General features: G+C 77.7%; 2 protein-coding genes across 4 annotated transcripts; both read left to right on the forward strand.

Moving 5' to 3' along the window:
- The first annotated feature begins 310 nt into the window (after positions 1 to 310).
- Positions 311 to 3149, forward strand: GLTPD2 (glycolipid transfer protein domain containing 2). 3 transcript variants are annotated; one of them, XM_078850891.1, is made up of 4 exons: positions 573 to 731; positions 1493 to 1587; positions 1805 to 2001; positions 2581 to 3149. In XM_078850891.1, the coding sequence occupies exons 1-4, from the start codon at positions 650 to 652 to the stop codon at positions 3104 to 3106; spliced, it is 900 nt and encodes a 299-aa protein (XP_078707017.1). In that variant the 5' UTR covers positions 573 to 649; the 3' UTR covers positions 3107 to 3149. The 3 variants fall into 3 exon arrangements, with proteins under 3 accessions (XP_078707016.1, XP_078707017.1, XP_078707018.1); XM_078850892.1 differs by having other exon boundaries at positions 1496 to 1587; XM_078850890.1 differs by lacking the exon at positions 1493 to 1587 and having other exon boundaries at positions 311 to 731.
- Positions 3150 to 5247: 2098 nt separating this feature from the next.
- Positions 5248 to 11247, forward strand: PSMB6 (proteasome 20S subunit beta 6). Its single transcript, XM_078850865.1, has 6 exons — positions 5248 to 5367; positions 6184 to 6251; positions 7414 to 7545; positions 8236 to 8365; positions 10800 to 10944; positions 11052 to 11247. Exons 1-6 carry the CDS (start codon positions 5284 to 5286, stop codon positions 11177 to 11179), a joined length of 687 nt encoding a protein of 228 aa, XP_078706991.1. The 5' UTR covers positions 5248 to 5283; the 3' UTR covers positions 11180 to 11247.
- The last annotated feature ends 5478 nt before the right edge of the window (positions 11248 to 16725 follow it).

Below are 16725 nucleotides of genomic sequence, written 5' to 3' on the forward strand. Positions count from 1 at the left end.
GGGCTGGTGGGTTAGAGCAGGGGGGGCTGGGAGCCCGGACGCCTGGGTTCTCTCCCTGGCTCTGAGAGGGGAGTGGGGGCTGGGAGCCAGGACTCCTGGGTTCTCTCCCCGGCTCTGGGGGAGTGGGGGGTGGTGGGTTAGAGCAGGGGGGCTGGGAGCCAGGACTCCTGGGTTCTCTCCCCGGCTCTGGGGGAGTGGGGGGTGGTGGGTTAGAGCAGGGGGGCTGGGAGCCAGGACACCTGGGTTCTCTCCCCGTCGCTGGGAGGGGAGTGGGGGCTGGGAGCCCCCATACTCCAGCCTTCTTCTCCCCCCACATTCCCCCCATTCCGCTCCATCGGGCAAAGTCCCTTCAGCTGTTAATTTTTAACCCGACCAGCTCCCCGCCCCCCCATCTGGCCTCCAGCCACCCTGGGTTTGATCCATGGGGCTGAGGGGAGCCCGCGACAGCCCCCCGCCCAGTGCCGCTTTGGCCAGGGTACAGGGACATGGGGCATTTCCCCTCGGGAGGGGGCTGGGGGGGGCTCTCCGGGGGGGGGGATGGGAGCCCCGCCCCAGATAACAGGCCCTTATCTTTGGTGAGCAGCTGGGCCGGGCTGGGGCAGGGCTCAGGGCCGTGGGGCCGGGCGCCGTGGGGCCGGGGTGTGCGGGGATGGGCCCCCAGCGGCTGCCGTGGCTGCTGCTCCCCACTGCGGCCGTGCTTGGCCTCCTCTTCCTCTCCAGCCTCCGGCTCCGTGAGTGACCCCCCCACCCCGCTGCCCCCCACCCCACTGCCCCCCACCAGCCGCCAGCTCCACAAGTGACCCCCTCACCCCAGCGGACACGCACTGCCCCAGCCCCGCCCCCCACGTGCCCCATAGACCCCCCAAACTCCGCCTGCCTCCCCACTGCCCCCTCCCTCACCCTGCTGACCTCTGGCCCTGTGTGACTCCCCCCCCCCCACTTGCTCCAGTTCCCTCAGGCCCCCCACTGGGTGACACCCCCCCTCAGCAACCCCCACCCCTCAGGCCCCCCACTGGGTGACACCCCCCTCAGCAACCCCCACCCCCCGCCTAGCACCCACACCGGCCTCTGGCTCCGGGAGGGAGCAGGACGGCCCCACAGACCTGCTCCCCCCGTCAACCCCCCCTCCCCGGGCCCCCCAGCCACGGGCTCCCCCCTGGTCCCCCGGGCTCTGTATGAGCATGGTGGGGGGCGGATTGTGTCAGTCCGTGGGACGGCGGGGTGGGGGGGCTGCGCTCGGGGCGGCGCGGGCTGTCATATGTACCAGGCGTGTTCTTAGCGTGTGGCCTGCCCCCGTGCCGAGCACACCGGCCGCAGGCTTGTGCGTGGTTCGCGTGTGCAAACCCGGAGGCCTGCAGCTCCCCGTGTGTGTCATGCGTGTCGTTAGCGTGTGCGCCCCCCCCCGTGCAAACTGGGGAGACCACTGGGAATGGGCGGGGGGCACTGTCCGTCTGTCCGCGTCTCTGAGCTCTGTCCTCCCCCCCCGGAATAGCAGAGGTGCACCTCTCGGCCTGCGTTCGGGGCGGGTGGCCCTGTGGCTGGCTCGGGGGCAGAGGGGAGACGCCCCCCTCCGAAGAGGACGGGAAGGTGAGACCCCCCCCTTGTCCTCCTCCCCCGCAAACCCTGCCCCCCTCCCAGCCCTGACTCCTGCCCCCCGTCCCAAATTCGGCTCCTCCCCTGATCCTACCCCAAATCCTCCCCATTCCACCTGCCCCACTTCCTGATCCCGACCCCCCTCCTGCTCGCCCCCCCCCCCCGGCACCTGCCCCACAGAGAACCTGTCTGCTTTGTGTCCCCTCTGCAGCCGCCCCTTCTCGCCCGGACGAGCGGCTCCCGGCTGCCCCTCCCCAGGCATGGGATCCCCCCTCCGGCCCGGGCCCCCCGCTGCCCAGGCCAGGCCTTCCAGATCAGCCGCCTCCTGGCGTCCTTCAGGGCCTGCGTGACTCCGGACGGAGAAATCCTGCTGGGAGAGTATCTGGCTGGCTGGAAAGAACTGATCAAGTGAGTCCATCCCCGTACAACCGGCTGTCCCACCCCAGAGGTGGCCGCATCTCGGCGCCGGGAGAGGGGTCCCCGCGTCACCGGCCGCCCCGCCCCAGAGGTGGCCGCATCTCAGCGCCGGGCGAGGGGTCCCCGCGTCACCGGCCGCCCCGCCCCAGAGGTGGCCGCATCTCAGCGCCGGGCGAGGGGTCCCCAAGTCACCAGCAGCCCTGCCCCAGAGGTGGCCGCGTCTCAGCGCCGGGCGAGGGGTCCCCGCGTCACCGGCCGCCCTGCCCCAGAGCTGGCCGCGTCTCAGTGCCGGGAGAGGGGTCCCCGCGTCACCGGCCGCCCCGCCCCAGAGGTGGCCGCATCTCAGCGCCGGGCGAGGGGTCCCCAAGTCACCGGCAGCCCTGCCCCAGAGCTGGCCGCGTCTCAGTGCCGGGAGAGGGGTCCCCGCGTCACCGGCCGCCCCGCCCCAGAGGTGGCCGCATCTCGGCGCCGGGAGAGGGGTCCCCGCGTCACCAGCCGCCCCGCCCCAGAGGTGGCCGCATCTCGGCGCCGGGCCAGGGCTCAGCTGTCCCCTCTCTCTCTCCCCCGCAGACTGATAGACACTCTGGGGGCTGCCTTCGGCCTCCTGGCCCGGGAGACGCAGACGAAGATGGAGATCCTGCAGGGGCACCGTGCGGGGCCGCACGCCCCTCACTACCGCACCCTGCAGGCCATGGTGGCCTTCGAGCTGCGGCGCAGCCTGGTGGGGCTCCGGGCACTGCCCCCGGGCCGGCCCCCCTCGGGCTGCCGGACCCTGCTCCGCCTCCACCGGGCCCTCAAGTGGCTGGAGCTGTTCCTGGGGAAGTTGAGCCGCAGTGGGCCGGAGGAAGACCCCTCCCAGCTCTGCGCCGAGGCCTACCAGGCGGCCCTGGCCCCGTACCACAGCTGGTGGGTGCGCCAGGCGGCCGGGCTGGCCTTCCTGGCCCTGCCCTCGCGCCAGGAGCTGTACGGGCTCGTCTGCGCCGAGGGGGAGCGGGAGGCCCGGGCCGTGCTCCTGGACGCGGTCGGCGTCATCGCCGGAGTCTATAACGTCACCCAGCGGCTCTACGCCGCCCGTGGCCTCTTGGAGCTGCCCTGAGTGGTCGCCGGGGGGCGCCGGAGAGGACAGGGTGGGGGGACTGGCTGACTCAGGGGGGCGGGGAACGGGCAGGGGCCTGACCCCTCTGGGGGGCGCCGGCTCCCCCCGGCCCCAGGGCAGGGACTGGCTGGCTCAGGGGGGCGGGGAATGGGGCACGGGGCCTGTCCCCTCTAGGGGGCGCCGGCTCCCCCCGGCCCCAGGGCGGGGACTGGCTGGCTCAGGGGGGCGGGGAATGGGGCAGGGGCCTGACCCCTCTCGGGGGCGCCGGCTCCCCCCGGCCCTAGGGCAGGGACTGGCTGGCTCGGGGGAGGCAGGAAATGGGGCAGGGGCCTGTCCCCTCTAGGGGGCGCCGGCTGGGCTCTCCTGGGCAGGGCGCTGGGCGCGGTTGTGAACCAGAAGCCCCGGAAACGGGGCCAAGTAAAGAGACGCCCCGAGCTCGACGTGGTGGCTGGAGTCTTTTGTCACGAGACGCTTTTCGCCGCCCAGCCAGGCCGGTCTCTGGGCCTCCTCGGGGGGAGTATCGTGTAGGGGTCCCCCCACCCCATGGAAAAGCAGGGCAGCCCCAGGCACGACACGGGGGGGGTCTCAGGGGGGCCGTGTGACCCCTGCGGGCGCCGCGCTCCCCGGCTGCCTCCTGCCCTTCGTGAACTGAGCAGCCCCCGCCAGGCGTGGGCAGGGACGGGGGGGACGCAGGGCGGGGGTGGGGCCATGGGGCGGGGCTGGGGGGGGACGCAGGGCGGGGGTGGGGCTGTGGGGCAGGGACGGGGGGGATTCAGGGCGGGGGTGGGACCGAGGGGCAGGGACGGGGGGGACGCAGGGCGGGGGTGGGGCCGCGGGGCGGGGCTGGGGGGGGATGCAGGGCGGGGGTGGGGCCGTGGGGCAGGGACGGGGGAGGGCGGGGCTGGGGGGGGACGCAGGGCGGGGCTGGGGGGGGATGCAGGGCGGGGGTGGGGCTGTGGGGCAGGGACGGGGGGGACGCAGGGCGGGGGTGGGGCCGTGGGGCAGGGACGGGGGGGACGCAGGGCAGGGTGGGGCCGCGGGGCTGGGGGGGGACGCAGGGCGGGGGTGGGGCCGTGGGGCAGGGACGGGGGGGACGCAGGGCGGGGGTGGGGCCGCGGGGTGGGGCTGGGGGGGGATGCAGGGCGGGGGTGGGGCCGTGGGGCGGGGCTGGGGGGGGACGCAGGGCGGGGGTGGGGCCGTGGGGCAGGGACGGCGGGATGCAGGGCGGGGGTGGGGCCGTGGGACAGGGACGGGGGGGACGCAGGGCGGGGGTGGGGCTGCGGGGCGGGGGTGGGGGGGACGCAGGGCGGGGGTGGGGCCGTGGGGCGGGGCTGGGGGGGGACGCAGGGCGGGGTGGGGCCGCGGGGCGGGGACGGGGGGGGGCGCAGGGCGGGGGTGGGGCCGTGGGGCAGGGACGGGGGGGGACGCAGGGCGGGGGTGGGGCCGTGGGGCAGAGATGGGGGCGGCTCAGCCGGGGCTCCCCAGACGCTAGGGAGGGGGGTGGTGACATCACTCGTGACGTGATGACGTCATACCTGGCCCCGCTGACATCACAGCCCCAACGGTGACATCACGGTGATGCCAGGCTCACTGGCGACATCACTGTGACATCACATGTGAGGTGTGATGTCATCACGCCGCGACGACGTGCTCGGTGACGTAATCTAGCCTGGTGACGTCAGGGACACAAATGCTGACGTCACCGCCAGAGGTTACGGGGCGCGGGGCCCGCGCGGCGGCCGTTCTGCCGTAAAGCGGACCCGGCTGGCGTCGCAAGGGGGGATCGGACCCGCTGCCGTAAAGCAACGCCGGAGCCTGGCTGCCCCACCGCCGTAAAGCAGCACCGCCCCATGTGTCGTGAACTCCGCCTCGGCGCTGTGACGCAAGGGCCAGGTGTCGGAAAGACGGGGCGAAGGCGGAATGCCCCTCCCCGCCGTAAAGCGCGACGCCGACGGCTGCCGTAAAACGGCAAAGCCGCGAGGGCTGCGCGTTGCCGTAAAGCGTCGCCGTCCTCCCCTTCCCCCGCCCGGAGAAAAAAGAGCCGTCTCGCGCTGCCGTAAAGCGAGGCCGCGCGGTGGGGGGTCGGGTAAGTGGGAAGTGTCGTAAAACCGCTTAGCCATCCTCCCCGCCGCGCGCAGGGGCCGGTTTTGCGACAGTGTCGCGCGGTGCCGGGGAACATGGCGGCGGCGGCGGTGGCCGGGGTCGGGGTCGGGCCCGCGGGGCGGTTCCCGGACTGGGCGGGGCGGCCCCTGAGCACCGGGGTGAGCGGGGGGGCCCCGGGGGGGCAGAGGGGGCGGGGGGCTGGGAGGGGCGAGGAGGATCCCGGGGGGGCGGGGGGTTCCCCGGGGGGGTTAGGGGCGGGGGGGGTTGGGGGGCAGAGGGGGGGCAGGGGGATGAGGAGGGGTCCCCGGGGGGGTTAGGGGGCAGAGGGGCTGGGAGGGGCGAGGAGGGGTCCCGGGGGGGTTAGGGGCGGGGGGGGTTGGGGGGCAGAGGGGGTGGGAGGGGCGAGGAGGGGTCCCGGGGGGGTTAGGGGCGGGGGGGTTGGGGGGCAGAGGGGGGGCAGGGGGATGAGGAGGGGTCCCCGGGGGGATTTGGGGGGCAGGGGGGGTGGGAGGGGCGAGGAGGGGTCCCGGGGGGGTTAGGGGCAGGGGGGTTGGGGGGCAGGGGGGCGAGGAGGGGTCCCGGGGGGTTAGGGGCGGGGGGGTTGGGGGCAGGGGGGCGAGGAGGGGTCCCGGGGGGTTAGGGGCGGGGGGTTGGGGGGCAGAGGGGGGGGCAGGGGGGCGAGGAGGGGTCCCGGGGGGGTTAGGGGTGGGGGGGCAGGGGGGCGGGGGGGGTCCCCGGGGGGGTTAGGGGCGGGGACGGTGGAGGCGGGGGTGTTTGGGGGGCCCCTGGGGGGGCAGAGGGGAGTCCCGGGGGGGGTTTGGAGGGGTGGGGACAGGGGGCAGAGGGGGTGGGAGGTGCGTGGGGGGGTTGTGGGGCGAGGGGGGGTCTCAGGAGGACTCAAGGCCCCCCCCCGGGGCTGTCTGGCCCCCAGGGGCCGGGGCGGGGGCCGCACTCACTCCCCCTTCTCCCCCCAGACGACCATCATCGCCGTGGAGTTCGACGGGGGGGTCGTGATCGGCGCCGACTCCCGGACCACCACGGGGTGAGCGGGGCGGGGGGGTGGGGGGCGGGGGGGCTGGTCCGCAGCTCCCCCCCCCCCCGCCGATGGGTTTGTGTCGGTCTCAGGCCCGGGCCGGGCCCTCGTTCTCGCAAGGGGTCTCCCCGGCCCCCCCGGGGCCCGCGTCCGAGGGGCGGGCGGGCTCCCGTCGGCGGCTGGATCTAGCTCCCTGTCCGCGGGGGCTTCGTGACCTTAGGGGTCCCGGGGGCTCGGGGGGGGAGTGGGGGACGGGTTGGGGGGGTCCCCGGGGCTCGGGGGGGGAGTGGGGGACGGGTTGGGGGGGTCCCCGGGGGCTCGGGGGGAGTGGGGGCCGGGTTGGGGGGGGTCCCCGGGGCTCGGGGGGGGAGTGGGGGCCGGGTTGGGGGGGGTCCCCGGGGCTCGGGGGGGGGAGTGGGGGCCGGGTTGGGGGGGGTCCCCGGGGCTCGGGGGGGGGGAGTGGGGGCCGGGTTGGGGGGGTCCCCGGGGCTCGGGGGGGGGGAGTGGGGGCCGGGTTGGGGGGTCCCCGGGGCTCGGGGGGGGGAGTGGGGGACGGGTTGGGGGGGGTCCCCGGGGCTCGGGGGGGGGAGTGGGGGACGGGTTGGGGGGGGTCCCCGGGGCTCGGGGGGGGGAGTGGGGGACGGGTTGGGGGGGGTCCCCGGGGCTCGGGGGGGGAGTGGGGGACGGGTTGGGGGGGGTCCCCGGGGCTCGGGGGGGGGAGTGGGGGACGGGTTGGGGGGGGTCCCCGGGGCTCGGGGGGGGGAGTGGGGGACGGGTTGGGGGGGGTCCCCGGGGCTCGGGGGGGGGAGTGGGGGACGGGTTGGGGGGGTCCCCGGGGCTCGGGGGGGGGAGTGGGGGACGGGTTGGGGGGGGTCCCCGGGGCTCGGGGGGGAGTGGGGGCCGGGTTGGGGGGTCCCCGGGGCTGGGGGGGGGGAGTGGGGGCCGGGTTGGGGGGGGTCCCCGGGGCTGGGGGGGGGGAGTGGGGGCCGGGTTGGGGGGGGTCCCCGGGGCTGGGGGGGGGGAGTGGGGGCCGGGTTGGGGGGGGTCCCCGGGGCTCGGGGGGGTGTCGGGGGCCGGGTTGGGGGAGTCCCCGGGGCTCGGGGGGGTGTCGGGGGCCGGGTTAGGGGGGGGTCCCCGGGGGCGGGGCATGATCCGGCTCCGCCTCCCGCAGCTCCTACGTAGCCAATCGGGTGACGGACAAACTGACGCCAATCCACGAGCGCATCTTCTGCTGCCGCTCCGGCTCCGCCGCCGACACCCAGGCCATTGCCGATGCCGTGGCCTATCAGCTGGGCTTCCACAGGTACCGGCCCCGCCCCCTGGGCCCCTGGCCCCGCCCCCTCTGCCCCAGGTCCGTTCCCCGCCCGCCATCACCGATGCCGTGGCCTATCAGCTGGGCTTCCACAGGTACCAGCCCCGCCCCCTGGGCCCCTGGCCCCGCCCCCTGGGTCCCTGGCCCCGCCCCCTCTGCCCCAGGTCCATTCCCCGCCCGCCATCGCTGATGCCGTGGCCTATCAGCTGGGCTTCCACAGGTCCCTGGCCCCGCCCCCTGGTCCCTGGCCCTGCCCCCTCAGCCCCAGGTCCATTCCCCGCCCGCCATCGCTGATGCTGTGGCCTATCAGCTGGGCTTCCACAGGTACTGGCCCCGCCCCGGCTCTGGCCCCGCCCCCTCAGCCCTGGTCCATTCCCCGCCCACCATCGTCAACACCATGGCCTATCAGCTGGGCTTCCACAGGTACTGGCCCCGCCCCCCTGAGCCTGCCAGGCCCCCCTGCGGCCGGTGGGAGTCGGCACCCCCTAGAGGGGACAGGCCCCGTGCCCCATTCCCCGCCCCCCCCCGGAGCCCGCCAGGCCCCCCACACCCGCTGGAGGGGACAGGCCCGTGCCCCATTCCCGCCCCCCGGAGCCCGCCAGGCCCCCCAAACCCGCTGGAGGGGACAGGCCCGCCCCCCGCAGCCCGCCAGGCCCCTGACGGCGGTTCCCTGCCCCGCAGCATCGAGCTGGACGAGCCGCCCCTGGTGCACACGGCCGCCAGCCTCTTCAAGGAGATGTGTTACCGGTACCGCGAGGACCTCATGGCCAGCGTCATCGTCGCCGGCTGGGACAGGCGCAAGGGGGGGCAGGTGAGCCCGGCGGGCGGGGTACCGGGGCCCGGCCACCGGGGGCGCTGCGGAGCCAGGGCTGCCCCGGTGCTCCCGGTGGCGCTGGGGGGTCTCCCCTGGCAGGCAGGGCCGGCACCTGGGCCCCATGTCCCTTCCGTTCTGCATCCTCCAATCTCTGCCCCCATGGAGTGTCCCTGAGATACAGGGTCCTTCACTTCCTGTCCAGAGCCCTGCGCCGCGTCTGAAACAGCCGCCCGCCGGGCGAGGGGCCCCGGGTCGCCCGGCGCCCCGCCCCAGAGCTGGGCGCGTCTCGGCGAGGGGCCCCGGGTCGCCCGGCGCCCCGCCCCAGAGCTGGGCGCGTCTCGGCGAGGGGCCCCGGGTCGCCCGGCGCCCCGCCCCAGAGCTGGGCGCGTCTCGGCGAGGGGCCCCGGGTCGCCCGGCGCCCCGCCCCAGAGCTGGGCGCGTCTCGGCGAGGGGCCCCGGGTCGCCCGGCGCCCCGCCCCAGAGCTGGGCGCGTCTCGGCGCGGGGCCCCGGGTCGCCCGGCGCCCCGCCCCAGAGCTGGCCGCGTCTCGGCGAGGGGCCCCGGGTCGCCCGGCGCCCCGCCCCAGAGCTGGGCGCGTCTCGGCGAGGGGCCCCGGGTCGCCCGGCGCCCCGCCCCAGAGCTGGGCGCGTCTCGGCGAGGGGCCCCGGGTCGCCCGGCGCCCCGCCCCAGAGCTGGGCGCGTCTCGGCGCGGGGCCCCGGGTCGCCCGGCGCCCCGCCCCAGAGCTGGGCGCGTCTCGGCGCGGGGCCCCGGGTCGCCCGGCGCCCCGCCCCAGAGCTGGGCGCGTCTCGGCGCGGGGCCCCGGGTCGCCCGGCGCCCCGCCCCAGAGCTGGGCGCGTCTCGGCGCGGGGCCCCGGGTCGCCCGGCGCCCCGCCCCAGAGCTGGGCGCGTCTCGGCGCGGGGCCCCGGGTCGCCCGGCGCCCCGCCCCAGAGCACGGCGCGTCTCGGCGAGGGGCCCCGGGTCGCCCGGCGCCCCGCCCCAGAGCTGGCCGCGTCTCGGCGAGGGGCCCCGGGTCGCCCGGCGCCCCGCCCCAGAGCTGGGCGCGTCTCGGCGCGGGGGCCCCGGGTCGCCCGGCGCCCCGCCCCAGAGCTGGGCGCGTCTCGGCGCGGGGCCCCGGGTCGCCCGGCGCCCCGCCCCAGAGCTGGGCGCGTCTCGGCGCGGGGCCCCGGGTCGCCCGGCGCCCCGCCCCAGAGCTGGGCGCGTCTCGGCGCGGGGCCCCGGGTCGCCCGGCGCCCCGCCCCAGAGCTGGGCGCGTCTCGGCGCGGGGCCCCGGGTCGCCCGGCGCCCCGCCCCAGAGCTGGGCGCGTCTCGGCGCGGGGCCCCGGGTCGCCCGGCGCCCCGCCCCAGAGCTGGGCGCGTCTCGGCGCGGGGCCCCGGGTCGCCCGGCGCCCCGCCCCAGAGCACGGCGCGTCTCGGCGAGGGGCCCCGGGTCGCCCGGCGCCCCGCCCCAGAGCTGGCCGCGTCTCGGCGAGGGGCCCCGGGTCGCCCGGCGCCCCGCCCCAGAGCTGGGCGCGTCTCGGCGAGGGGCCCCGGGTCGCCCGGCGCCCCGCCCCAGAGCTGGGCGCGTCTCGGCGCGGGGCCCCGGGTCGCCCGGCGCCCCGCCCCAGAGCTGGGCGCGTCTCGGCGCGGGGCCCCGGGTCGCCCGGCGCCCCGCCCCAGAGCTGGGCGCGTCTCGGCGCGGGGCCCCGGGTCGCCCGGCGCCCCGCCCCAGAGCTGGGCGCGTCTCGGCGCGGGGCCCCGGGTCGCCCGGCGCCCCGCCCCAGAGCTGGGCGCGTCTCGGCGCGGGGCCCCGGGTCGCCCGGCGCCCCGCCCGAGAGCTGGGCGCGTCTCGGCGCGGGGCCCCGGGTCGCCCGGCGCCCCGCCCCAGAGCTGGGCGCGTCTCGGCGCGGGGCCCCGGGTCGCCCGGCGCCCCGCCCCAGAGCTGGGCGCGTCTCGGCGCGGGGCCCCGGGTCGCCCGGCGCCCCGCCCCAGAGCTGGGCGCGTCTCGGCGCGGGGCCCCGGGTCGCCCGGCGCCCCGCCCCAGAGCTGGGCGCGTCTCGGCGCGGGGCCCCGGGTCGCCCGGCGCCCCGCCCCAGAGCTGGGCGCGTCTCGGCGAGGGGCCCCGGGTCGCCCGGCGCCCCGCCCCAGAGCACGGCGCGTCTCGGCGAGGGGCCCCGGGTCGCCCGGCGCCCCGCCCCAGAGCACGGCGCGTCTCGGCGAGGGGCCCCGGGTCGCCCGGCGCCCCGCCCCAGAGCACGGCGCGTCTCGGCGAGGGGCCCCGGGTCGCCCGGCGCCCCGCCCCAGAGCACGGCGCGTCTCGGCGAGGGGGCCCCGGGTCGCCCGGCGCCCCGCCCCAGAGCACGGCGCGTCTCGGCGAGGGGCCCCGGGTCGCCCGCCGCCCCCCAGAGGTGCTCGCTGTCTCTCTCTCCCCAGGTGTTCTCGGTGCCCATGGGCGGGATGATGGTCCGTCAGCCCTTCTCGGTGGGCGGCTCGGGCAGCTCCTACGTCTACGGCTTCGTCGACGCCTCCTACAAGCCGGGCATGAGCCAGGAGGAATGTCTGAGCTTCACGGCCAACGGTACGTCCTGCCCCCGCCCCTCCCAGCCGCTGGGCAGAGGGGGGGACCCAGGAGTCCGGGTGCGCCCCTCCCCCCTGACGGCGCTCTGCTCTCCCCTCCCCTTGCAGCGCTGGCGTTGGCCATGGACCGGGACGGATCCAGCGGCGGGGTGATCCGGCTGGCCGCCATCACGGAGCAGGGCGTGGAGCGGAAGGTCCTCCTGGGCAACCAGCTGCCGCGCTTCGCCGCCGCCTGAGGGGGGGCGCCACCCACACGCCGCCCCCCACCCCGGGCGATGGACGGAATAAACTATCGCACCCCGCACCCGGCCTCTGTCATTCCAGCCGGACGCCTGGGTTCTCTCCCCGGCTCTGGGAGGGGAGTGGGGGCTGGTGGGTTAGAGTGGGGGGGCTGGGTGCCAGGACTCCTGGGTTCTGTCCCCGACTCTGGGAGGGGAGTGGGGGCTGGTGGGTTAGAGCGGGGGGGGTTGGAAGCCAGGACTCCTGGGTTCCTCTGGGGCAGGCCATGCCCCGTGTCTGCCTGCACCCTGTATCTGTCGGCTCTTTCCCAGCCCCTGTGCTGGGGGGCAGGGCTGGGAGCCAGGACTCCTGGGTTCTCTCCCCGGCTCTGAGAGGGGAGTGGGGGCTGGTGGGTTAGAGGGGGGGGAGCTGGGAGCCAGGACTCCTGGGTTCTCTCCCTGGCTCTGAGAGTGGGGGCTGGTGGGTTAGAGCGGGGGGGGGGGCTGGGAGCCAGGACTCCTGGGTTCTCTCCCTGGCTCTGAGAGTGGGGCTGGTGGGTTAGAGCGGGGGGGGGGGGCTGGGAGCCAGGACTCCTGGGTTCTCTCCTGGCTCTGGGAGGGGAGTGGGGTCTGGTGGGTTAGAGTGGGGGGGGCTGGGTGCCAGGACTCCTGGGTTCCTCTGGGGCAGGCCATGCCCCGTTTCTGCCTGCACCCTGTATCTGTCGGCTCTTTCCCAGCCCCTGTGCTGGGGGGCAGGGCGCTGGGCTGAGCAAATGGGGGCCGGGGGGCGGGGATTCAGCCGCGAGCTCCGCCCTGGCCCTGCCAGGGGTATCGCAGGGAGCTGCTGCCCCGGCCTCCCTTCCCCCGCCTGGGCCGGCTCTGTGTGCGGGCCGGGCTGGGCGCCAGGATCTCGCCTGCCAGCCACAGCCCCCGCCCAGCGCCTCTAGGGCATGTCAGTGCCCCGCCCCCCAGCTGGGCCGTGGGGCTGGACTGGCGCCCGGGGGGAACCCGACTGGTTCTGATCCCGGATCCCCCGGTCAGACACCAAACCCCCCTGAGTTCTGAACCCTCCTTTATGGCCGTGCTGGTGCAATCTCCCCTCCCCTCCCCGCCGACAAAACCCCAGGCAGGAGCCACCCCACACCCCCCTCCCTGAGTCCAGCCCCATATCGCCCCCCAGCCGAGAGTCCTCTGCAGGGTCCTTGTGGGGGCTGGCGGTAGGCGCGGGCTGTGTCCAGGGGGCTGACTCTCTGTCGCGGGCGGGGCTGGTTGGTGCTGGGGGTCCCAGTCCACCGTCAGCCGGTGCAGTCGATGCCGTGGGGGGCTGGCGGGTGCCGGCAGGTGCAGTCGATGCCGTGGGGGGCTGGCGGGCGCCGGCGGGTGCAGTCGATGCCGTGGGGGGCTGGCGGGCGCTGGCGGATGGAGTCGATGCCATGGAAGTCTGGCGGGCGCCGTGGGGGGCTGGCAGGCATCGTGGGGGGCTGGCGGGCGCCATGGGGGGGGCTGGCAGGCGCTGGCGGGTGCAGTCGATGCCGTGGGGGCTGGCAGGCATCGTGGAGGGGGCTGGCGGGCGCCGTGGGGGGGGCTGGCGGGCGCTGGCGGGTGCAGTCGATGCCGTGGGGGGCTGGTGGGCGCCCGTGGGTGCAGTCGATGCCGTGGGGGGCTGGCTGGCGCCATGGGGGGGGCTGGCGGTTGCCGGCGGGTGCAGTCGATGCTGTGGGGGGCTGGCAGGCATCGTGGGGGGCTGGTGGGCGCCATGGGGGGGGCTGGCAGGTGCAGTCGATGCCGTGGGGGGCTGGCAGGCATCGTGGGGGGCTGGCAGGCGCCGGCGGGTGCAGTTGATTCCGCGGGGGGCTGGCGGGTGCCGTGGGGGGGGCTGGCAGGTGCCGGCGGGTGCAGTCGATGCCGTGGGGGGCTGGCGGGCGCCGGCGGGTGCAGTCGATGCCGTGGGTGAGGCTGGCGGGCGCCGGGGGGGGCTGGCGGGTGCCCGTGGGTGCAGTCGATGCCGTGGGGGGCTGGCGGGTGCTGTGAGGGGGCTGGCAGGCGCCGGCGGGTGCAGTCGATGCCATGGGGGGCTGGCAGGCATCATGGGGGGCTGTCGGGCGCCGGCGGGTGCAGTCGATGCCGTGGGGGGCTGGCGGGCGCCGTGGGTGGGGCTGGCGGGCGCCGGCGGGTGCAGTCGATGCCGGGGGGGGCTGGCGGGTGCCGTGGGGGGGGCTGGCGGGCCGGCGGCGGGTGCAGTCGATGCCGTCGGGGGGGCTGGCGGGCGCCGGGGGGGCTGGCGGGCGCTGGCGGGTGCAGTCGATGCGGTGGGGGGCTGGCGGGTGCTGTGGGGGGGGCTGGCAGGCATCGTGGGGGGGCTGGCGGGCGCTGGCGGGTGCAGTTGATGCCATGGGGGGCTGGCGGGCGCCATGGGGGGCTGGCGGGTGCTGTGGTGGGGGGCTGGCGGTTGCCGGCGGGTGCAGTCGATGCTGTGGGGGGCTGGCAGGCATCGTGGGGGGCTGGTGGGTGCAGTCGATGCAGTGGGGGGCTGGCAGGCATCGTGGGGGGCTGGCAGGCGCCGGCGGGTGCAGTCGATGCCGTGGGGGGCTGGCGGGCGCCATGGGGGGGCTGGCAGGCATCGTGGGGGGCTGGCGGGCGCCGTAGGGGGGGCTGGCAGGTGCCGGTGGGTGCAGTCGATGCCGTGGGGGGCTGGCAGGCATCGTGGGGGGCTGGCGGGTGCCGGCGGGTGCAGTCGATGCCGTGGGGGGCTGGCAGGCATCGTGGGGGGCTGGCGGGCGCCATGGGGGGAGCTGGCGGGCGCCGGCGGGTGCAGTCAATGCCGTGGGGGGCTGGCGGGTGCCATGGGGGGGCTGGCAGGCATTGTGGGGGGCTGGCAGGTGCCGGCGGGTGCAGTCGATGCTGTGGAGGGCTGGCAGGCATCGTGGGGGGCTGGCGGGTGCCGTGGGGGGAGCTGGCGGGCGCTGGCGGGTGCAGTCGATGCCGTGGGGGGCTGGCAGGCATCGTGGGGGGCTGGCGGGCGCCATGGGGGGAGCTGGCGGGCGCCGGCGGGTGCAGTCGATGCCTTGGGGGGCTGGCGGGTGCCATGGGGGGGCTGGCAGGCATCGTGGGGGGCTGGCGGGTGCCGGCGGGTGCAGTCGATGCTCTGGGGGGCTGTCAGGCATCGTGGGGGGCTGGCGGGTGCCGGCGGGTGCAGTCGATGCCGTGGGGGGCTGGCGGGCGCCATGGGGGGGGCTGGCGGGCGCCGGCGGGTGCAGTCGATGCTGTGGGGGCTGGCAGGCATCGTGGGGGGCTGGCGGGCGCCGTGGGGGGGGGCTGGCAGGCGCTGGCGGGTGCAGTCGATGCCGTGGGGGGCTGGCAGGCATCGTGGGGGGCTGGCGGGTGCCGGCGGGTGCAGTCGATGCCGTGGGGGGCTGGCGGGCGCCATGGGGGGGGCTGGCGGGCGCCGGCGGGTGCAGTCGATGCTGTGGGGGGCTGGCAGGCATCGTGGGGGGCTGGCGGGCGCCGTGGGGGGGGCTGGCAGGCGCTGGCGGGTGCAGTCGATGCTGTGGGGGCTGGCAGGCATCGTGGGGGGGCTGGCGGGCGCCGTGGGGGGAGCTGGCGGGCGCTGGCGGGTGCAGTCGATGCCGTGGGGGGCTGGCGGGTGCCATGGGGGCGCTGGCAGGCATCGTGGGGGGCTGGCGGGTGCCGGCGGGTGCAGTCGATGCTGTGGGGGGCTGGCGGGTGCCATGGGGGGGCTGTCAGGCATCGTGGGGGGCTGGCGGGTGCCGGCGGGTGCAGTCGATGCCGTGGGGGGCTGGCGGGCGCCGTGGGGGGCTGGCGGGCGCCATGGGGGGGGCTGGCGGGCGCCGGCGGGTGCAGTCGATGCTGTGGGGGGCTGGCAGGCATCGTGGGGGGCTGGCGGGCGCCGTGGGGGGGCTGGCAGGCGCTGGCGGGTGCAGTCGATGCTGTGGGGGGCTGGCAGGCATCGTGGGGGGGGCTGGCGGGCGCCGTGGGGGGAGCTGGCGGGCGCCGGCGGGTGCAGTCGATGCCGTGGGGGGCTGGCGGGTGCCATGGGGGCGCTGGCAGGCATCGTGGGGGGCTGGCGGGTGCTGCCGGGTGCAGTCGATGCCGTGGGGGGCTGGCGGGTGCCATGGGGGCGCTGGCAGGCATCGTGGGGGGCTGGCGGGCGCTGGCGGGTGCAGTCGATGCCGTGGGGGGCTGGCGGGTGCCATGGGGGCGCTGGCAGGCATCGTGGGGGGCTGGCGGGTGCCGGCGGGTGCAGTCGATGCTGTGGGGGGCTGGCAGGCATCATGGGGGCTGGCGGGCGCCGTGGGGGGGGCTGGCAGGCGCTGGCGGGTGCAGTCGATGCCGTGGGGGGCTGGCAGGTGCCATGGGGGGGCTGGCAGGCATCGTGGGGGGCTGGCGGGTGCCGGCGGGTGCAATCGATGCTGTGGGGGGCTGGCAGGCATCGTGGGGGGCTGGCGGGCGCCATGGGGGGAGCTGGCGGGCGCTGGCGGGTGCAGTCGATGCCGTGGGGGGCTGGCGGGTGCCATGGGGGCGCTGGCAGGCATCGTGGGGGGCTGGCGGGTGCCGGCGGGTGCAGTCGATGCTGTGGGGGGCTGGCGGGCGCCATGGGGGGAGCTGGCGGGCGCCGGCGGGTGCAGTCGATGCCGTGGGGGGCTGGCGGGTGCCATGGGGGCGCTGGCAGGCATCGTGGGGGGCTGGCGGGTGCCGGCGGGTGCAGTCGATGCTGTGGGGGGCTGGCAGGCATCATGGGGGGCTGGCGGGCGCCGTGGGGGGGGGCTGGCAGGCGCTGGCGGGTGCAGTCGATGCCGTGGGGGGCTGGCAGGTGCCATGGGGGGGCTGGCAGGCATCGTGGGGGGCTGGCGGGTGCCGGCGGGTGCAGTCGATGCTGTGGGGGGCTGGCAGGCATCGTGGGGGGGCTGGCGGGCGCCGTGGGGGGAGCTGGCGGGCGCCGGCGGGTGCAGTCGATGCCGTGGGGGGCTGGCGGGTGCCATGGGGGGGCTGGCAGGCATCGTGGGGGGGCTGGCGGGTGCCGGCGGGTGCAGTCAATGCTGTGGGGGGCTGGCGGGCGCCATGGGGGGAGCTGGCGGGCGCCGGCGGGTGCAGTCGATGCTGTGGGGGGTTGGCAGGCATCGTGGGGGGCTGGCGGGCGCCGGCAGGTGCAGTCGATGCCGTGGGGGGCTGGCGGGCGCCATGGGGGCGCTGGCAGGCATCGTGGGGGGCTGGCGGGTGCCGGCGGGTGCAGTCGATGCTGTGGGGGGCTGGCAGGCATCGTGGGGGGCTGGCGGGCGCCGGCGGGTGCAGTCGATGCCGTGGGGGGCTGGCAGGCATCATGGGGGGCTGGCGGGCGCCATGTGGGGAGCTGGCGGGCGCTGGCGGGTGCAGTCGATGCCGTGGGGGGCTGGCGGGTGCCATGGGGGCGCTGGCAGGCATTGTGGGGGGCTGGCGGGTGCCGGCGGGTGCAGTCGATGCTGTGGGGGGCTGGCAGGCATCGTGGGGGGCTGGCGGGCGCCGTGGGGGGAGCTGGCGGGTGCCGGCGGGACTCTGAGATAGCGCGT

The sequence above is a fragment of the Lepidochelys kempii genome, chromosome 28 (assembly GCF_965140285.1).
Source record: "Lepidochelys kempii isolate rLepKem1 chromosome 28, rLepKem1.hap1, whole genome shotgun sequence".
In the NCBI taxonomy this organism is placed as follows: domain Eukaryota; kingdom Metazoa; phylum Chordata; order Testudines; family Cheloniidae; genus Lepidochelys; species Lepidochelys kempii.